The sequence below is a fragment of the Alosa pseudoharengus genome, unplaced genomic scaffold (genome assembly GCF_046254945.1).
Source record: "Alosa pseudoharengus isolate Yale_2024_CS ecotype anadromous, Long Island Sound unplaced genomic scaffold, YU_APseudo_1.1 YU_APseudo_1.1_scf_2, whole genome shotgun sequence".
Classification (NCBI taxonomy): domain Eukaryota; kingdom Metazoa; phylum Chordata; class Actinopteri; order Clupeiformes; family Clupeidae; genus Alosa; species Alosa pseudoharengus.
The window spans coordinates 36,021,010-36,039,167 of NW_027468663.1; the positions used below are offsets into that span (position 1 = coordinate 36,021,010).

General features: G+C 41.6%; 1 protein-coding gene and 1 long non-coding RNA gene across 2 annotated transcripts; both read left to right on the forward strand.

Moving 5' to 3' along the window:
• Window positions 1-9,440: 9,440 nt before the first annotated feature.
• Window positions 9,441-11,545, forward strand: LOC143133483 (protein NLRC3-like). The gene is made up of 3 exons (XM_076293245.1): window positions 9,441-9,644; window positions 10,137-11,217; window positions 11,368-11,545. The coding sequence occupies exons 1-3, from the start codon at window positions 9,464-9,466 to the stop codon at window positions 11,543-11,545; spliced, it is 1,440 nt and encodes a 479-aa protein (XP_076149360.1). The 5' UTR covers window positions 9,441-9,463.
• Window positions 11,546-14,612: 3,067 nt separating this feature from the next.
• LOC143134428 (uncharacterized) lies at window positions 14,613-15,927 on the forward strand. The gene is made up of 3 exons (XR_012988641.1): window positions 14,613-14,726; window positions 15,441-15,614; window positions 15,741-15,927. It is a non-coding gene; the product is annotated as an uncharacterized LOC143134428 (long non-coding RNA).
• Window positions 15,928-18,158: the final 2,231 nt, after the last annotated feature.

Consider the following 18,158-nt stretch of genomic DNA (forward strand, 5'->3'; position numbering starts at 1 on the left):
TACCTTTTTGTAGTCCCTGTCTCTTTTTTTCTCTATATATATCTCTCTCTTTTTTTCTCTGTCTTTATGTTTTTTCTATTGCTCTTTCTCTCTCTTTCTGTCTCTTTCTATTGCTCCCTCTACCTTTCTTTTTCTCTCTGTCTGTCTTTCTCTCTCTCTCTTTCTGTCTCTCTCTCTTACTCTCCATCTTTTCCTTTCACTCTCTTCCTTTGCAGTCTTTTCCTTTTTTTACCCCCCCCCCCCCCCCCCGCCCCCCTGTCTGTCTCTCAGATTGGAATTCATTAGCAATCAAAGGAGCCTGTGTACAGCCTCAGCTCTTAATTACCCCCACATTTGCATTTTTGCATATTAATGAGCCTGCTGCAGAGCTTGCTTGCCGCAGTGACTCTCTCTCTCTCTCTCGCTCTCTCTCTCTCTCTCTCTGACTAGCCAGGGCCTCCTATATCCCATGATGCCTCAGGGCAATGCATCACATCACGCTACGCCACGCCACTGCCAGCCCACACACAATATGTCCGTCCGGGTCAAAAGGGGTAGTATCGGAGGAGTTTATAGTAACAACGTCACTTTGAGTGGCAGGAACAAATGCTTTGTCTTTGTGTGAGAGAGAAAGGTAATATGAAGTGATGCTAACGAAAGATGTGGCTATGGCTTCCCAAAACACATGAGATTGTGGTCATTTGTCGGACTCTTTTGGTGCTCTGGGTTTTGGGGTGAGGAATGCGGAGGCAACACATCTCCTCTCCAGCATATGCCCTCTCCTGACTTTCAAACAGGAACAGTCAGGCAACTGCAGACCCTCTGCCCAACTTGCAATCTTAAAGACAATCCAGGTCCAGATCCAGGTGATTGTGTCAGAGATATGGTGTCATTTTTGAGCAGACACACACACACACACACACACAAATGGACAGACGCTAACTAGCAGGAGCAGATGTAGCAATACACCATGACATAACAGCACCTATATTTATATCCAGGGCAAAAAAAATAATATTTAGGCTTAATATATCACGTCAAATAGGCCAAATATATCACCTCAATCACAGTCCCCCATCTCTTATAAGCAATACAAAATGATAAAAGAAGAAGAAGAAGAAGAAGAAGAAGACAGTATGGGCCAAAAAGCAGCACATGACCCACAATGGCTGTACAGCCGGGCAGAGAGTGTGTCCCACTCCCAACACCCCTTTAAAGGCTTTTAACCTGTTGAGTTCCTTCTAGAATTATACGCAAACTATCTATAGTTTCAGTGTTCTTTATACACTCTATGGAGAAAATATCTGAGGGTAATTGTCGCATCATAATACGGAACTCTCGGTTTGCGAACATTTTAATCACATATTTGTGATCGTACTCCTCAACTGAGTATGTTGACCTGGCAGATTCACACCAGACCAAGACATCCGGATCCTGCAAGAGTGCAGAGATGGAGCATTCACCCACCTCCCATATCTGAAAAAATGGAGAGAGGAAGCAGCAATCACCTTGTTAAAGGAGATGATAGGCCCACCACATCCACCGCATCACCCTCTCCCAACCAGACTACGCTGCACTGGTTGGCAAATGAGAAAAAGCACTATATACTCTCTCCATACCCCTGCCAAGATCAAACGTCTCCAACAGTCCTTCCTAGACACAGCAGTCAGACTTTGTAATGACGGAGAACTCAAAACAGTCTGACCCTCACAATCTCCATACCTAGGCTTGAAATGTGAAATATATCATGATATAAACTTTTATTTTTTGTAGGCCTACTTTTGGTGTGCATAGTGTAGCCTATTTGTGTGAACAAATGCACTTTCCCTATAATGTGAAGAGTGTATTTCAGACAGTACCCTTCAGAATTATTGGCACCTCTGCTAAAGTTGACTAAAAACCGGTATAGATAAATAATCTGTTGGTGATTTATTGTAATCTCACAATGAAAAAAAATAGGAAAAATCCAACCTTGAAGGGAAGCAAATTTATTTTGAGAAAAAGGAAAATCTCATATTTTTAACAAAAACACGTTGCCCACACTTGTGCATTCTCCTCTTTGACTCACCCCACTGTTTTCCTATGGAGTTTAGATCAGGGGACTGAGATGGCAATGTCTGAAGTATGACTTTGTGTTCAGCAAACAATATTTGTTTTGATCTGGGCATTTGTTTTGGTTCATTGACCTGATGAATGATCCAATCATGATCAACTTTTAGTGTATTGGCAGAGATTGACAGATTTCCTTTCCTTTTTCTTGGTGTTCATGATACCATGCACCTTAATTAGGTTCCCAAGGCCTTTGGGAACAAAAACAGCCCCACAATAGCACAGCCCCTCCACCATAATTCTCATTAGGCATGGGGTTCTTTTCAGTATAGCCATTATTCTATCTACACCAAAACACACCTAAAGTGTTTCTAGCCAAAGAGCTCAATTTTCATTTCATCTGACAATAGACCATACTTCCAGACAAAGTCACTATACCATTCAGTAACTCCTGCCATTTACATTGGTAGTTAAATGACTGGACAGGCTTTTACCTGGCATGTCCTCTAAATAAGCTATTAGCAGTGAGGTCACTTTTGAAGATTTTTTGGGGGACTTGGTAACCCCAAGATGATACATTTGTCTGTAACTCTCCAACAGTGGTTCTTATGGATTTTTTTTGCCTATCTTACCATCCGCTATACTGTACGTGGGGGCAAGATAACCATGGGCCCTTGTCCAAGCATGTTTGTCACATTTCCAGATAATTAGACCCTTTTAATCATTGTTTTAACTGCATATAGGCATTTTCAACAAAGTACCTGGTTGTCATAGACATTCTCTGACTTACAAATGTCAACACACTCTTTTTATTTAAATTTAGTGTATTCTCTTGTCTTTCCGATGTTGAAAAATGACTAGAGGATTTAGCCTCTGTGTGACTTTATTTTCATACCATAAAAAAAATATTTATTTCTTTATGAGATTTTCCTTTTTCTCAAAATAAATTTGCTTCCCTTCAAGGTGGGATATTTCCTGTTTTTTCATTGTGAGATTACAATAAATCACCAACCAAGCAGAGGTGCCAATAATTCCGGAGGGTACTGTATCTCTGCAAAACTAAAGAACAAAACAAAACAAAACTAATAAAATAAATGAAAAAGAAGGAAAAACCTTGATGGCCACTATAACAAACAAACAAAACAATAGTGGTAAAAAAGAACACCTCAACAGACGCTAGATCGAGCTTGATGGTCAGTCAATGCAAACTCTCTTCTCCTTTGTCGCCACCTAATGGCTGATGCTAGTCGTTACATTTCCCCGAGATGGCCTTGGACATAATAGCCTACGTTACCAGAGAATGTCTAATAGACGGACTCTGACGTTACGTTATTTCTTTCTACATTTCAAACGTATTACAATAGCTAGAAGTAGGCTACCGTGTGAATAAATGTCAAACAGCGAGTGTGATGCATTTGATATCAGTATTCACCTTGAAATGAAGGGCATTCCCTATGTAATTTAAGGTTAAGTTTAGGCTACGGTATTGCCCAAGGGATATCACCAGGCACCCTCCTAAATCTTAAATAGCCCCAAGTCTATGAAGGTATATTGGGTGCAAAAGTGGCGAGCACATTTAACTGCAGATTTTGCATGTGCACGCTAAAGTCATAGGCTAAATGTGTAACAGTAAAGTTGAAGTTGTACATATTTTTTTATATCTTGTTAACACAAAATAGGGGCTACGGGTTCACAAATCCTTTTTACAGGTACACAAACCCTATCCTGTGAGTCACAACTTTCAAGATTCACGCACTCGACACTTTTGCTCCAATCGTTGCAGCGCAGTTGGTGCGAAACACATTTGCACATCCGTGTTTCATAATCTGAGAACATGCACAACATTCGTGCATTTGTAAACCCAAATGTGAACTAATGCATCCGAAGTTGTGCATCTGAGAAATAATTTCTCATTAATAAAATTCTACAGATCGCTTTGATTTTCTTGCACGACTACAAGTCAATTGATACAAGTGCTCGAATCTGCTTCTACGAGTGACGATACTTATGTGTGCACGTCGAGCGAATCGATCGAGAAAACAACCGGATCTCGATCGTGCTCAGACTACCATTGCCTGCTCATAAGGTAAGTAACATGATAATAATATGAAGAAAGTTATGTTGTTTGTTGGTTTACATTATCATGACAGCTATGTTTAGCTTAGTTTACCTGCTTGCTAAATCCTCCAGAGCCAGATCAAGCTAACTATCGCTAGATAAATAACTAGTTTAGAAGTACAGAAATATAACACTGCCCGTCCAAAATCGTTAGGACACACAATCTGACACAATCGTTCTGCAATTTTCGAACAGCTGATCTTGCATGAAGACTATTGGATAGTGCTAGGCAGCAATTGTTTGCTGTGCAGACATTATGAATAATAAGGTCGTAAAACTTAACACCGCACACCGCAACATTTTTTTCCTCGCTTTGTGCAAAGAAAAACTAAATCGTGTGTCCTTCATTGATAAGGAAACATACTGAGGTTACTTACTTTATGAGCAGGCAATGGTAGTCTGAGCGCGATCCAGGATCCAGATCCGGCCGCCTTGTTTTCTCGATCGATTCGCTCGACGTGCACACATACAAATCTTTTTGCTCCTATTTTTAATTTTTTTATTTATTAGTTTATTTGTCAGGGACAATGCAGCGCACATTATTACATACATAGCTATCACAATCAATGCCATAACAATGTCTGTAGATGTGTTACATAAAAGGTTTCTAGCCAGTTGGCTAATTTGCAACCCCAGTCCCTGGTCAGACCTTTCTAAAAACATATTGTCATCTAAAAGTATTCTAAAAAGTGTAATATATGTGTCCATACAGGGGTTAGGGTTATGGTTAGGGTTTTAAAAAAGGGTCCCATGTTCCCCGGTCTCATACAAAGCAGGGAACATAGGTACGCTCCCCTTGTAGGCTACTCAATTCATTTACTTACATTTTTTAGGCTTTCTCTTTATTTTTTAGTTTTCAAACATCCAAACTCCAATATGAGTCAGCATGGATGCTCTGCTGGTGGCTCTGCTTATGAACCTGTTCCCTGTAAGGACAGGTGTCCATCTGGAAAGAAAGATTATAGGCTACTCCTTAAAATTTTTGTGTTGATATGAAATCGGATCCTGATCGTGTGACTTTCTTTCAGCCCACTTGTGTGCTATTGTATTGTATATTTATTCTGACTATGAAAGTGGTTGATTTATTCCTTTCTGAATGGAGAAAGAGACATTCCATGGGTGAGGATAACCTGGTTCATCACATCACATAGCCTACTCTATTAGACCACTGTATGAGTTACTGCTGTATGATGTGTTTACTTTGCTGTGTTTACTTTTTTACTACTTTTGCCTTTGTTTTTGCTTACTAATTATTTTTTTTATTTTTAAATGATTTTACCTTGTGTTTTATGTTTTCTTTTTATTATAATCTTTACCTTTTAACTATTCTTTGACTATATTGCCTTTCTATGCTTTTATTTGTTATTATTGTTTGGTTTTGTTTATGTAAAGCACATTGAATGACCTCTGTGAATGAAATGCGCTATATAAATAAACTTGACTTGACTTGACTTGACTTGAAGGCCAATGGATGAGAGGCCAGACTCACCTGCACCCAGCTGTGTGTCCATGAAGAGTGAAAACTCAAAGGGCCAGTTTACCAACTTCAGAGAACGAAACAGTCATCCCGAAAGGACATCTTAATGAAGATATATTTGTGCCCATATTACACATTTCTTATAGACAGGTTTAGTGGACACAACAGTCAACTACATTTTACATAATGTCTACAGTTCTTTCCAATAATTTTCATATTTGTCTCAATACCATATTCACTTCAGAACACCCAACACATTCACCATATCAATAGACAATGTGAGCTAAGCTGTGTATACTTTTGCATTACTTTTATATAAAATGCAATCACCTATCAGCACCTCAAAAATGAATGAATATCTCTATCAGTCAATGTTCACTCCCATCAAAACTTTGTATAACTGCAGCTAATTTTGCAGACATTTAGATATTAGGCTGGTTGGTTTTCTTTTTTTTCTTTTTCGCATGCCCAAATTTCCGTCAAGGATTCCCGGAACACTGAAAGACCGGGGTACATGAAACTTGGTGGGCATGTAACCTGACATGGATAGCATGGAACCATCGTTTTTCGTTTTGATCTGTAGCCCCCCCCCCCCCCCCCCCCCCCCCCCCCCCGCTGGACTGGACCCCCGAAAGGAGGGTAGGGCAGACACAGTTTTCTGTGAATAACTCATTTCATGTATAGCGCCACCTAGTTAAACACAAAAAAGTAAAAATGAGGTGTTGTAATCGCAGGTATCTGTGACCTAACATAGTCAAAACTGCACGAAATTGAAAGTGTAGGATCATTATGACACCCTCTGTATGCACGCCAATTTTCGTGGAATTCCGTTCATGGGGGGCCACACAATAAATTCATTTATGTTACTATACACCAACTGGCCTGTAGGTGGCCGGAGACAGTTTTCTGTGAATATCTCGAGAACCGTAGGGCCTAGGAGGTCCACCTTTTTTTATGTATGTTGGTCTTAAGGGGGCATGTCAACCCATCCCATTACCACTTATTTCATGTATAGCGCCAGCTAGTTAAAAATTAAAAAGCAAACAATTAGGTGTTTTCATCACAATATCTCTGGCTGACATGGTCAAAACTGCACGAAATTAAAAGTTTAAGATCATTATGACACCCTCTGAATGCATGCGAAATTTTGTGTACTTTCGTTCATGGGGGGCCTTACAATAAAATAATTTGTGTACATTTAGTGATGTACACCAACAAGGATTCCCGGGACACTGAAAGACCGGGGTACACAAAACTTGGTGGGCATGTAACCCCACATGGATAGCATGAAACCGTCGTTTTTCGTTTTGATCTGTAGCCCCCCCGCTGGACTGGACCCCCTGAAAGGAGGGTAGGGCAGACACAGTTCTCTGTGAATATCTTGAGAACTGTAGGGCCTAGGACAGGGGTGGGCAAACTTTTTGGCTCAAGGGCCACACTGGGTTTTGAAAATTGGCCGGCGGGCCGCACAACAACACCCCCCCCCCCCCCCCCCACGACACACACATAAAAAAAATACATTTTTTATAGCCTATAATTTAGTATGACAAAATATTTCTTTTAAAATATTAATTGCTTAAAAATACTGCTAATTTTATGCTGTTTAACAAATGTATAAATTGTGCACTGTCGCTTTAAGACAGTCGCTTTAATTCACGTTTATTTCTCAATGATCTTCTGCCTGCTACGGTATGGCCCTCTGACACTTTTTAAATGGTCAGTAGTGGGAACTACTGCTGCCTTCATGATTTCCTTTTAAAAGTTTCTTATAAGAAGGAGATATCAATTATCAACAATGACAAGCCAGCTGGAACCTGCGGCTCTCTCTCCCTCTCGTGAGTGCAGACATGTTCCCAATTAAATGGATCGCAGGTTCACGTTAGATCTGCTGTAAAGGAGATAACTAAGAGTTAACTTAGTTTAAAGCAACACCAAAGAACTTTTCATCTGTCGCACGCACTATTTGTTTATCCAGCACCGGCTTTGCAAATAACAATGTCCACAGACAAGGTAGAATAAGTTGCATGATTTTATGAAAGTACGATGTATTGCGACATCAGATGCAAGTGAAATTTGTAGTTTCTCATGTCTCATTCCATCGAACTACAGATCCGCTACCCGATGCATCAAACTTACATAGTGCGGTAATAGCCGATAGAGGGCCGCGAAGCGAATGCAGAAAGTGCCGTTCACCCTGTTACGAGTTGATGAACCACTGAAACGATTTTGGAAACATTATTTTAAGGTACAAAAAACTCTTTGGTGTTGCTTTAACATGATGTTATCTCTATTTAACATGATGTTTTGACATTGACATTGTAAACGTTCTCTAAGGAGAGTGAAAAGCAGTTTGCAGTAAAGCTAACCAACGTCGTCTCTATCACAGGAAAAAAATAGCGAGCAGCCTGATAACCAAATGAAATGATCAGCGGGCCGGATGAAAGTGCTTGGCGGGCCGGATCCGCGGGCCGCAATTTGCCCACCCCTGGCCTAGGATGACCAATTTTTTCCGTATGTTTGCCTCCAGGGGTCATGTTAACCCATTTCATGTGCACACATGTGCACAAACAGATACACATGCACACACATACATTCACAGTAATCATACGTATGACACATACTCACACAGTAGACATATGTACGCATGCATGCACAGGCACATACGCAGGCACACACACAAGCACGCACACACACACACACACACACACACACACACACACACACATAACATAAACATGTACATGCACACATGTACACAATTCAAGAATTTCTCAGAATTATGAACAGGCAAGATGGAGGTGGGCTTGTATAAAATGAATTTTACATGTGAAATCTATGAACTAATCATGTTTTGGTACTTGTTGTCTAGCAGATACCAGTGAGAATTGAGTGTGGATAATGCAATTTAGTGAGACAGTTAGAATCATATAGGCCTTTCAGCGTGATTTATTTTTGTGGAAAAAATGTGCTGGATTGGGCGGCGGTCATATTTTGTACCGCTCTGCGGTACATCTAGTTTTGTTACGTTTTGGCAAGTAGCCGTGTAATAAGTGGGATAATGTATAGAACGCCGGTCATTATTGGGAAAATAAGTCCCTTCAGGGCGGAATAAGACCCCTCCGCTGCGGGTCGGGGTCCGGTTCGGGTCCGGATCGGGACTTATTTTCCCAATAATGACCGGCGTTCTATACATTATCCCTTACATAACGTAAGTATATAGTACTGGTGTTTATGCCTAAATACACCATAGATATTTACCTGTAAACACTTTGTTGACTGATACTGTTCTTATTTCCTACAGCATCCAACATGAAGCAAAAAGAAAAGAGCTGTCTGCTGTATTTGAGGTGTGTGTGTGTGTGTGTGTGTGTGTGTGTGTGTAGGTGTATGTTAAATCAGTAGGGCTGCACGATTTAAGGAAAATATCTAATTGTGATTTCTCAGACAGATATTGCGATTGTGTTTTGCGATATGTGCTTATGTGATTAGGTACCGATAATTACGTTGGTTCATATTGCGATTGCAATAATTGTGCAGCCCTATAAATCAGTCATGCACTGATGCCATAAACTAAATAATAATGACCATGTGAAGACAATTTATTCAATACATGTTCATTCTACAGCTATTGTGCACAGATATTCTTATGATGTAATGTGATCATTTGAAGAGCACTGGAAATAAATAGCAGAAAATAAATTCAGTGGCAAAGCATTACTTGAAAGCAAGTAAAAAAGCAATTAGAGAATATTTGCTGACCAAATCCTCATGTTTATTTCATTATTGGTGGAAAGACTTGTTTTCAGGAAACAGAAGCTTGAAGAAAAAGTCATCACTTTCATGAAGAATGAACTGAAGAGACTCAAGAAACTCCTGAGTCATGATTACCCAGAATCCCCTTGTAATGAGGAGGAGGAGGATGAAGAGGACCAGAGAGATGCTAGAGATGGAGCTCTGAAGATTGCAGTGCACATCCTGAGGAACATGAGTCAGGAGATCCTCGCTCAGCAACTGGAGAAATGTGAGTGATTTATTCATTCATTACTGAACTTAGTTTATTGTTATTACAACATAATTTGAAAACCATTTCGGAATCTGGCAGAATTCATGTTCACCTAATTGCTCCAGTGAAATCTAATCTAATTGGTAACAACTGAGTATGTTTGTATTCTTGCTGATACCAGTAAAATGGATAAAACATCAATAGAAGTATTGAGCAATTGAATCCATAATAAATATTTAGTGCCTACAAATACTATATAAATATAACAGTGTCATATTATTCTTAACTATTATTTCTAACAGCTTCATAAGATGCTCTTACATGAGTCTGCTGCATAACATTCTGAGAACTGAAAAGTTACCAAATGATCATTGAACACAAACTGCCATGACTACTGAAAGGATATGATCTGTCACAATGTCATGATAAAGGCTTCAAGTTCCACTGCAAAGTGCTCCCTTCACACACTTATGTAATACGACTGACTTAATCGTGTGTCTTTATATCCAGATGGACTGTTTCCCAGATGCCAACAAGACCTGAAATATAGGCTAGCAAAGAAGTGTCAGAGTGTACGTGAAGGCATCCCAAAGCAGGGAAAATCTACTTTTCTGGAGAAGACTTACACTGAGCTCTACATCACAGAGGGGGAAAGTGTAGAGGTCAATACTGAACACGAAGTCAGACAGATTGAGATGGTATCCAAGAGACAAGTAAAGCAGAGAGACACACCAATCAAATGTACGGACATCTTCAAGCCCTTACCTAGACAGGACAAACCCATCAGAACTGTGCTGACAAAGGGAGTGGCTGGCATTGGAAAAACAGTCTCTGTGCAGAAGTTCATTCTGGACTGGGCTAAAAGCAAAGCAAATCAAAATATCCACTTCATTTTTCCTCTTCCTTTTCGGGAGCTGAACCTGATGAAAAACAAACATTTCACCCTTATGGACCTGATTCATAATTTCTTCAGTGAAACAAAGGACTTCTCCAACCAGGACAGATACAGCATTGCCTTTATCTTTGATGGTCTGGACGAGAGCAGACTTCCTCTGGATTTCCAGCACAATGAATGCATCTACAACATCACAGAATCTGCCTCTGTGGATGTCCTTCTCACAAACCTAATCCAGGGGAATCTGCTTCCCTCTGCTCTTGTTTGGATCACCTCCCGACCAGCAGCAACCAATCAAATCCCTCCAGAGTTTGTGGACCAGGTGACAGAGGTACGAGGTTTCAATGACCCACAGAAGGAGGAGTACTTCAGGAAGAAAATCACAGAAAAGGAGCTGGCCAGCAGAATCATCACACACCTGAAGTCTTCCAGGAGCCTCTACATCATGTGCCACATTCCAGTCTTCTGTTGGATGGCGGCCTCTGTTCTGGAGTGCATCATGACAGAAGCAGAGAGTGGAGAGATTCCAAAGTCTCTGACTCAAATGTACACACACTTCCTGATCATACAATCAAAACACATGAGTCAGAAGTATGAAAACATGTGGAACCAGAAGACCATTCTGTCCCTGGGGAAACTGGCCTTTCAGCAGCTCTGGAGGAGTTTAACTTGCAGGATTATGGGGGAAGTTACATGGCTGGTTTTCTCGAACTCGCTACATCTATGCTGTATAGCTATGCTAGGTGAACGATTTGCCTATTACAAGTTCGTTTGCCAACAAATTGGCTTTGTTAAGGTGAAAATCTTGCATAGTGTGCCTTTAATGTTAATGTGTGTATGTGTCAGGCTGAGGGGTTGTTTCCTCACAGAGAAGAGCTGTGCAGCTTTATCTTCAGCTCTCAGATCAAACTCCTCCAGTCTGAGACAGCTGAACCTGAGTAACAATAATCTGGGAGATGCAGGAGTGGAGCTGCTTTATACTGGTCTGGAGCATCCAAACTGTAGACTGGAAACACTGGGGTAAGTCTGCAAGTGTGTGTGTGTGTGTGTGTCACTTCATGCCTTTGTGTGTTTGTATGTGTGTGTGTGTGACATGAGTCTCTTTCTCTCTTTCACAGACACACGCAGGCGCGCGCGCGCACACACACACACACACACACACACACACACACACACACACACACAAACTTAACTTAAAGGAACACGCCACCCAATGTCAGTAGTAATATATGTTCTTACCTTAACTTTCACGAGTTGAGTCATACCTCTCCCGTGTCGGTACGTGCACTCAAACGCTCTGGTGCGCGCCTGGACTGTGTTAGCATGTTGCTATGCTAGCGGGCTTTGACGGTAACTAAGCGTAGAAGTAATCAAAAACATCCACGTTTTCCTGACTTAAATACAGTTGCACTAGTAGTTGATAGAAATGCTACGACCACGTAACATGAAACGTGGCGATTTTCCAAGCGAATAAACCGGAGAACTACAATGTGTGGCGCAATAGCACTTGGGAGTACTTCGACCCAGCGTAGTAGTATTGTTAACACCTAATTGTAGATCCTATCCACCACAGAGTTTAGAATCCATGCTGGATCGACCCTCAGCCTCTCCCTCCCCTCTGAGCGAGAGAGAGGCACACACACTAGAGATGCGCTGATGGGCTATTATTTCAACCATAACTGCATAGCAAAACTTATCATCCATCAGCCATCCATCAGCACCAAAGTTTTTTGACCAATTTTCGAAACCACACCCAACCACCATCCGCTGGTTGTTTTAATGTAGGCTATGGGTGATGCAGCGCTGCTGACGTGAGGCTAGAAAGCCCTTGCCTGTTCTAGAAAGACTGATCTAATGCAGCAAATATATTAAAAGGCTAAAGTCGTACATTGGCTATGTTGTAGCCTATCCCCAGAATATCAGCAGCAAACTCAGTCTCTGTCTCGCAAAACAGTCTCCAAATAAAACGCACATCGGCCTGTTGCCTATTCTGCCAGCTTGTGACAATATATCGTCCAAAATGCTTGATTGCATTGCATTCTCCACATTTTTAGCTAAATTTTCATGTACCACATCAGCATTTTTGTTCAGTGAATCTTTTGTAAATTGCTTTACAATAGCGTCGGGCCCTTGTCAGCAGCCTTCGGCTTGCCTCTTGCCACTATTCACTCCTTGTCTTCCGATGTCATTTCTGAGTCATCTACAGATGTTTACACACATTCACCTCCCTAAATAGAACCGACGTTGACTTCAACCTGTGTTATATCCTAGATGAGACTGCCTGGGTTATTTTGTTTCGATATTAGCCTATATATAAAACACATAATTGTAGCCTACCATTCAGGGAATAGGCATTTAAAAGAGAGACAGAGAGTGATGACTCAGAAATGACATCGGGCGATGGCAGTGCGAGATGTTCAGAACGTAAGAGCTAAAACGTCTACAAACTCAATAACATCCAGCGGGAAAAGAAGGTACGAAAAATAGTCGGAAAACTTAGATGTGTAAGGCAAGCAAGCAAGTTTGGCGGTTGTTACTAAAAATGTGAACATGCTTGTGCGGTGGACTTTCAGAATGAATGGAGTCGGAGTTTCTTTAATATCGAGGCGTCATATTTGTCCGATGGCCTGCTATAAAATGCTGTCCGTCTGAAAAAGACGCGCTCGTGCAGTCAAAATGAATGGGAGTCTTCAGAACAGGCTTGTCAGTCACCCTGACATAACAGTGTGTAAAGTAGCCTATAATGTGAATGAATTGTTATTTTATCAAGGATTTCTTTCTTTTTGCAAAAAATAAAGTACAATAGGCATTAATTAGTAGGCCAGGAGCATGTTGAAATTATGTGGCAAATTGCGTTTTTTATTACAATGATAAAATTTTAAAAGGACGTGACCAAAGCTGAGGCAAGCCAGGCAATAGGCCTATAGGCCCGACGGTAATTGTAAAGCAGTTTACAAAAGATTCACTGAACAAAAATGCTGATGTGGTACATGAAAATGTAGCTAAAAATGTGGAGAATGCAATGCAATCAAGCATTTTGGACGATTGCCCCAAGCTGGCAGAATAGGCAACAGGCCGATGTGCGTTTTATTTGGAGACTGTTTTGCGAGACAGAGACTGAGTTTGTTGCTGATATTCTGGGGATAGGCTACAACATAGCTGATGTACGACTTTAGCCTTTTAATATATTTGCTGCATTGGATCAGTCTTTCTAGAACAGGCAAGGGCTTTCTAGCCTAACGTCAGCAGCGCTGCATCACCCATAGCCTATAGCCTACATTAAAACAACCAGCGGATGGTGGGCGGGTGCAGTTTTGAAAATTGGTCAAAAAACTTTGGTGCTGATGGATGATAAGTTTTGCTATGCAGTTATGGTTGAAATAATAGCCCATCAGCGCATCTCTAGTGTGTGTGCCTCTCTCTCGCTCAGAGTGGAGGGAGAGGCTGAGGGTCGATCCAGCATGGATTCTAAACTCTGTGGTGGATAGGATCTACAATTAGGTGTTAACAATACTACTATGCTAGGTCGAAGTACTCCCAAGTGCTATTGCGCCACACATTGTAGTTCTCCGGTTTATTCGCTTGGAAAATCGCCACGTTTCATGTTGCGTGGCCGTAGCATTTCTATCAACTACTAGTGCAACTGTATTTAAGTCGGGAAAACGTGGATGTTTTTGATTACTTCTACGCTTAGTTCCCGTCAAAGCCCGCTAGCATAGCAACATGCTAACACAGTCCAGCCGCGCACCAGAGCGTTTGAGTGCACGTACCGACACGGGAGAGGTATGACTCAACTTGTGAAAATTAAGGTAAGAACATATATTACTACTGACATTGGGTGGCGTGTTCCTTTAACACTGTGCTGTGAAGATGTTTGGGATTTGTCTGTTCTATTTTCTGACCTGTAAACAAAAGATGTACACTGTGTGTGTGGTGTGTGTGTGTGTCTTTATCCTTACACTGTGTTGTCTGTGCTTTAAAAGAGTGATTTTCATCTCTATGCCTTAGTGTTAATGTGTGTGTGTCTACAGCCTGTGGGGTTGTAACCTCACAGAGAAGAGTTGTGCAGCTTTATCTTCAGCTCTCAGATCAAACTCTTCCAGTCTGAGACAGCTGAACCTGAATTACAATAATGTGGGAAATTCAGGAGTGGAGCTGCTTTCTGCTGGTCTGGAGCATCCCAACTGTAGACTGGAGACACTGGAGTAAGTCTGCAAGTGTGTGTGTGTGGGGGTGCAGGTTTGCATGCCTGTGCTTGTCACAGATACATGAATAAAGTCTCTTTCTCTCTGTCTCTTTCTCTCTTTCACACACACACACACACACACTTCCTCTCTTTCACACACACACACACACACACACACACACACACACACACACACACACACACACACACACACACACACACACCACACACACAGTGTACATGGTTCTTTAACTAAAATATGGATTTATTAACCAAATTAACCAAGTAACAAACAAACAACCAGTGTGAGGTGGGTCAAAGTCAGTCATCAGTAATGAATGTTGTGTGTTTGCAATGTGTCTGAGTGCAGTGTTGCATGTCCAAAACCCAAAGCAAGAATGGCCCTCTCAAGGGGAGAGGAAGCGGTCCTCTTATCAGCTCGTTAGGTCCTGAGCACACCTGAAAACAAGTAGAAAGAAAACAGAAGGCCTAACAGGCCTTCACATCTGTTTTATTTCCTGACCTGTAGACAAGATGTACACTTTGTGTGTGAGAGTGTGTGTGTGTGTGTGTGTTTGGGTGTTTGTGTGAGTATGTGTGTGTGACAACGTCTTGACCTCTAGAAAGGTTTAAATCACAACAGGTCCTAATAAGATGTTGGGATTTGTGTTGAGTTTGTGTTATTTATGAAGTGTTCTTTAAATCTGTTCTCTGTATGATGTGTCTCTCTCAGGCTGCAGTACTGTGAGCTCACAGAGAGGAGCTGTTCATCTCTAGCTGCAGCTCTCAGATCAAACCCCTCCAGTCTGAGAGAGCTGGACCTGAGAGGAAACAGACTGCAGCAGTTTGGAGTGGAGCTGCTCTCTGCTCTACAGAGAGACCCTACATATGAACTGACTGAACTAGAGTAAGTAATGAATACAGCACATATAATCACAATCCAAGTTAGTGTCAGTGTCAAGTCAGTGTTGAGGAATCCTAATGGAGAAACCTCATAGTGAGCATGATGGAATCTGCCAAATCTCCTCAACAGGTTTTAAGTGTAGAGCATCAATCATCCATCAGTGTGACTGGAGCAGAGCTGCTGCAGATGCTGCAGTTTCCAGACACTCAGGACCAGATGATCCTCCAGCTGCCTACCTGCTACTGCTACACTTTAAAGGGGCAATTTTGTATTATAATAAATAATCAATACCTATGATTAAACCAATATTTAAAAGTGATAAATTAATGTCTGCTCTGATTTAATGTTCTATGTGAATAAATGCTACCATATGAGTGCCATCACTGACTACTTTCGCAGCCCTGCACACTCCACCTCTTTAGATCAAGCACTTAAAAATGCACTATGGAATCCTGTGACGTCCCTGCTCAGTCCGTCTGCTTGCTGCTGGCTGTCTTGTGTCATTACAGGTATTGGCGGCGTGGGCGTGGCCAGCGCACCTGTCGTAACCTAACTGGCCTGTGCATAAAGGGCATGGGTGTTCCCCTGCGGAGGGGGCTGCGGGGCTGCTGTTTTTTGGGCCTTCGTGGGCTTTGTTGGACGGCCTAGTTTTTCCTTTGTTTGTTTTGCATCCACGCATTTCACTTCTCAGTCCATATCACACTCATGCACTTTGCCTACACACTGACTTCTTCATATTTACTGACACGGACATCTTCGTTCGTTTTTGATTAAGTTCTTTTAAATAAATTAAGTAAAAGTTGACCCTTGTCCTCCTTTGTTCTGGTTATGGCCTTTGAGTCAGGCCGTAACATGGGGGCTCGTCCAAAAGCATAGTTTGAATTGGGTAAAAACATTTTTTTTTTTTTCTCAACGTCGGGTTGCGTTGTTATTTCGCCGAAGTTTGGTGATCGCATTGTAGTGGAGGACAAAGAAGGGTCAATATTTTGTAGTTTGATTTTCTTAATGCGTTTTTTTTTTCCCCCTGCAGTTGAGTAGCCTGATATGTGCATTGGAATTTTTTCAGCATATGGGTAAGTCCCTTACGTAACGTTACAGGTTGCTGAAGTTTTCTGCTCCCCGGTTAGGTTGGAGTTTCGCCGAGGGTGGTTTTGTTGTTTTTGTGCTCATCTCTGGGCTGAGGCACCGCCGCGGTTTGGGGGTGAACAATTTGTTTATTCTTGAGCTGTCGGTATACTGGTGTATAAAAGAGCTCAGTCCTTGGGGGTGACATGAAGCCGTCAGGGGGTAAGTTAAATTAGTTGGGGTTTTTCGGTATAGTTAGCGGGGAGTTTGTAAGCTACCTGTGTCGTTCGTAGAGGGATTATCTGTAGGCTGATTGGAGAAGCGCAGCTTGTATGTGTCTGATAGAAGGCCCGATATTGCGTGTGATGGAATAGGCCCGTAGTCTTTGTTTTCTTTGGGGTGGTGCTTTGTTTGGTAAATTGTTTGGCTTGTCTTATTGGCTAGATTGTATAATGTATTCCATTGATGATTTCGTAAAGGCTCCATCTGAGGAGTTGTTAAAACTGTATTCTAAGAAGCAATTGTGGGATATTGTAGCTGCGTATGAAATAGTTGGTTTGGACAAACGCTTGCGTAAAGATGAATTGCTGGCAGCGTTGAAACAAGTGTTGGTAAATAAGAAAATTTTGCCGCAAGTTTTATTGCAACCAAGTGAGCCTTCTAAATTAGCTATTTCTTCTGAAGGTCTTTCGTTTGAAGAACGTAAAGTTATTATTGAGATGCAGCAGGCTCATGCTCGGGAAATGGCAAAGCAGGCCAGTAATCATGAGGTCGAATTGGAAAAACTTAGGGTGGCAGATATGGTACAGCAACGGGAGATGGAAATGGAGAGATTAAAACACGCTCAACAATTGGAGGTAGAAAAGTTGGCACAGCACTATAAATTGGAAGTCGAACGTTTACGATTAATTGGAGAAGGGAAAATAGCTCCTGACTATCCTGTGGGTAATCCGACTCGTTCATTTGATGTCATTGGTAATTTAAAGCTTCTGCCTAGATTTAATGAGCGAGATCCGGATATTTTTTTCTCATTATTTGAAAGTATAGCGGATGAGTGTAGGTGGCCTGCCTCTGAGCGAGTGGTGATGTTGCAGAGTGTTTTCACAGGTAGGGCACAGGAGGCATACATTACGTTGGCAATTGAGGATCGCAGGGATTACAACAAGGTAAAAACTGCAGTGCTAAAAGCTTTTGAGTTGGTTCCTGAATTTTACCGACAGCGATTCAGAACTTGGCGTAAGAGAGACAAGCAGTGCTATGTGGAGTTGGCTAGGGAACTCTCTTCCCATTTTGATCGTTGGTGTGCCTCATTAAATGTTAAGACGTTTGATGAATTGAGGGAGGTAATTGTTCTGGAACAATTTAAAAATGTCGTGCCTGACCGTATTGCCACCTACCTAAATGAGAATAAGGCCAAGACTATGTCTGAGGCTGCAGTGTGGGCAGATGAGTTTAGCTTGACTCACAAGAGTTATCAGAGTG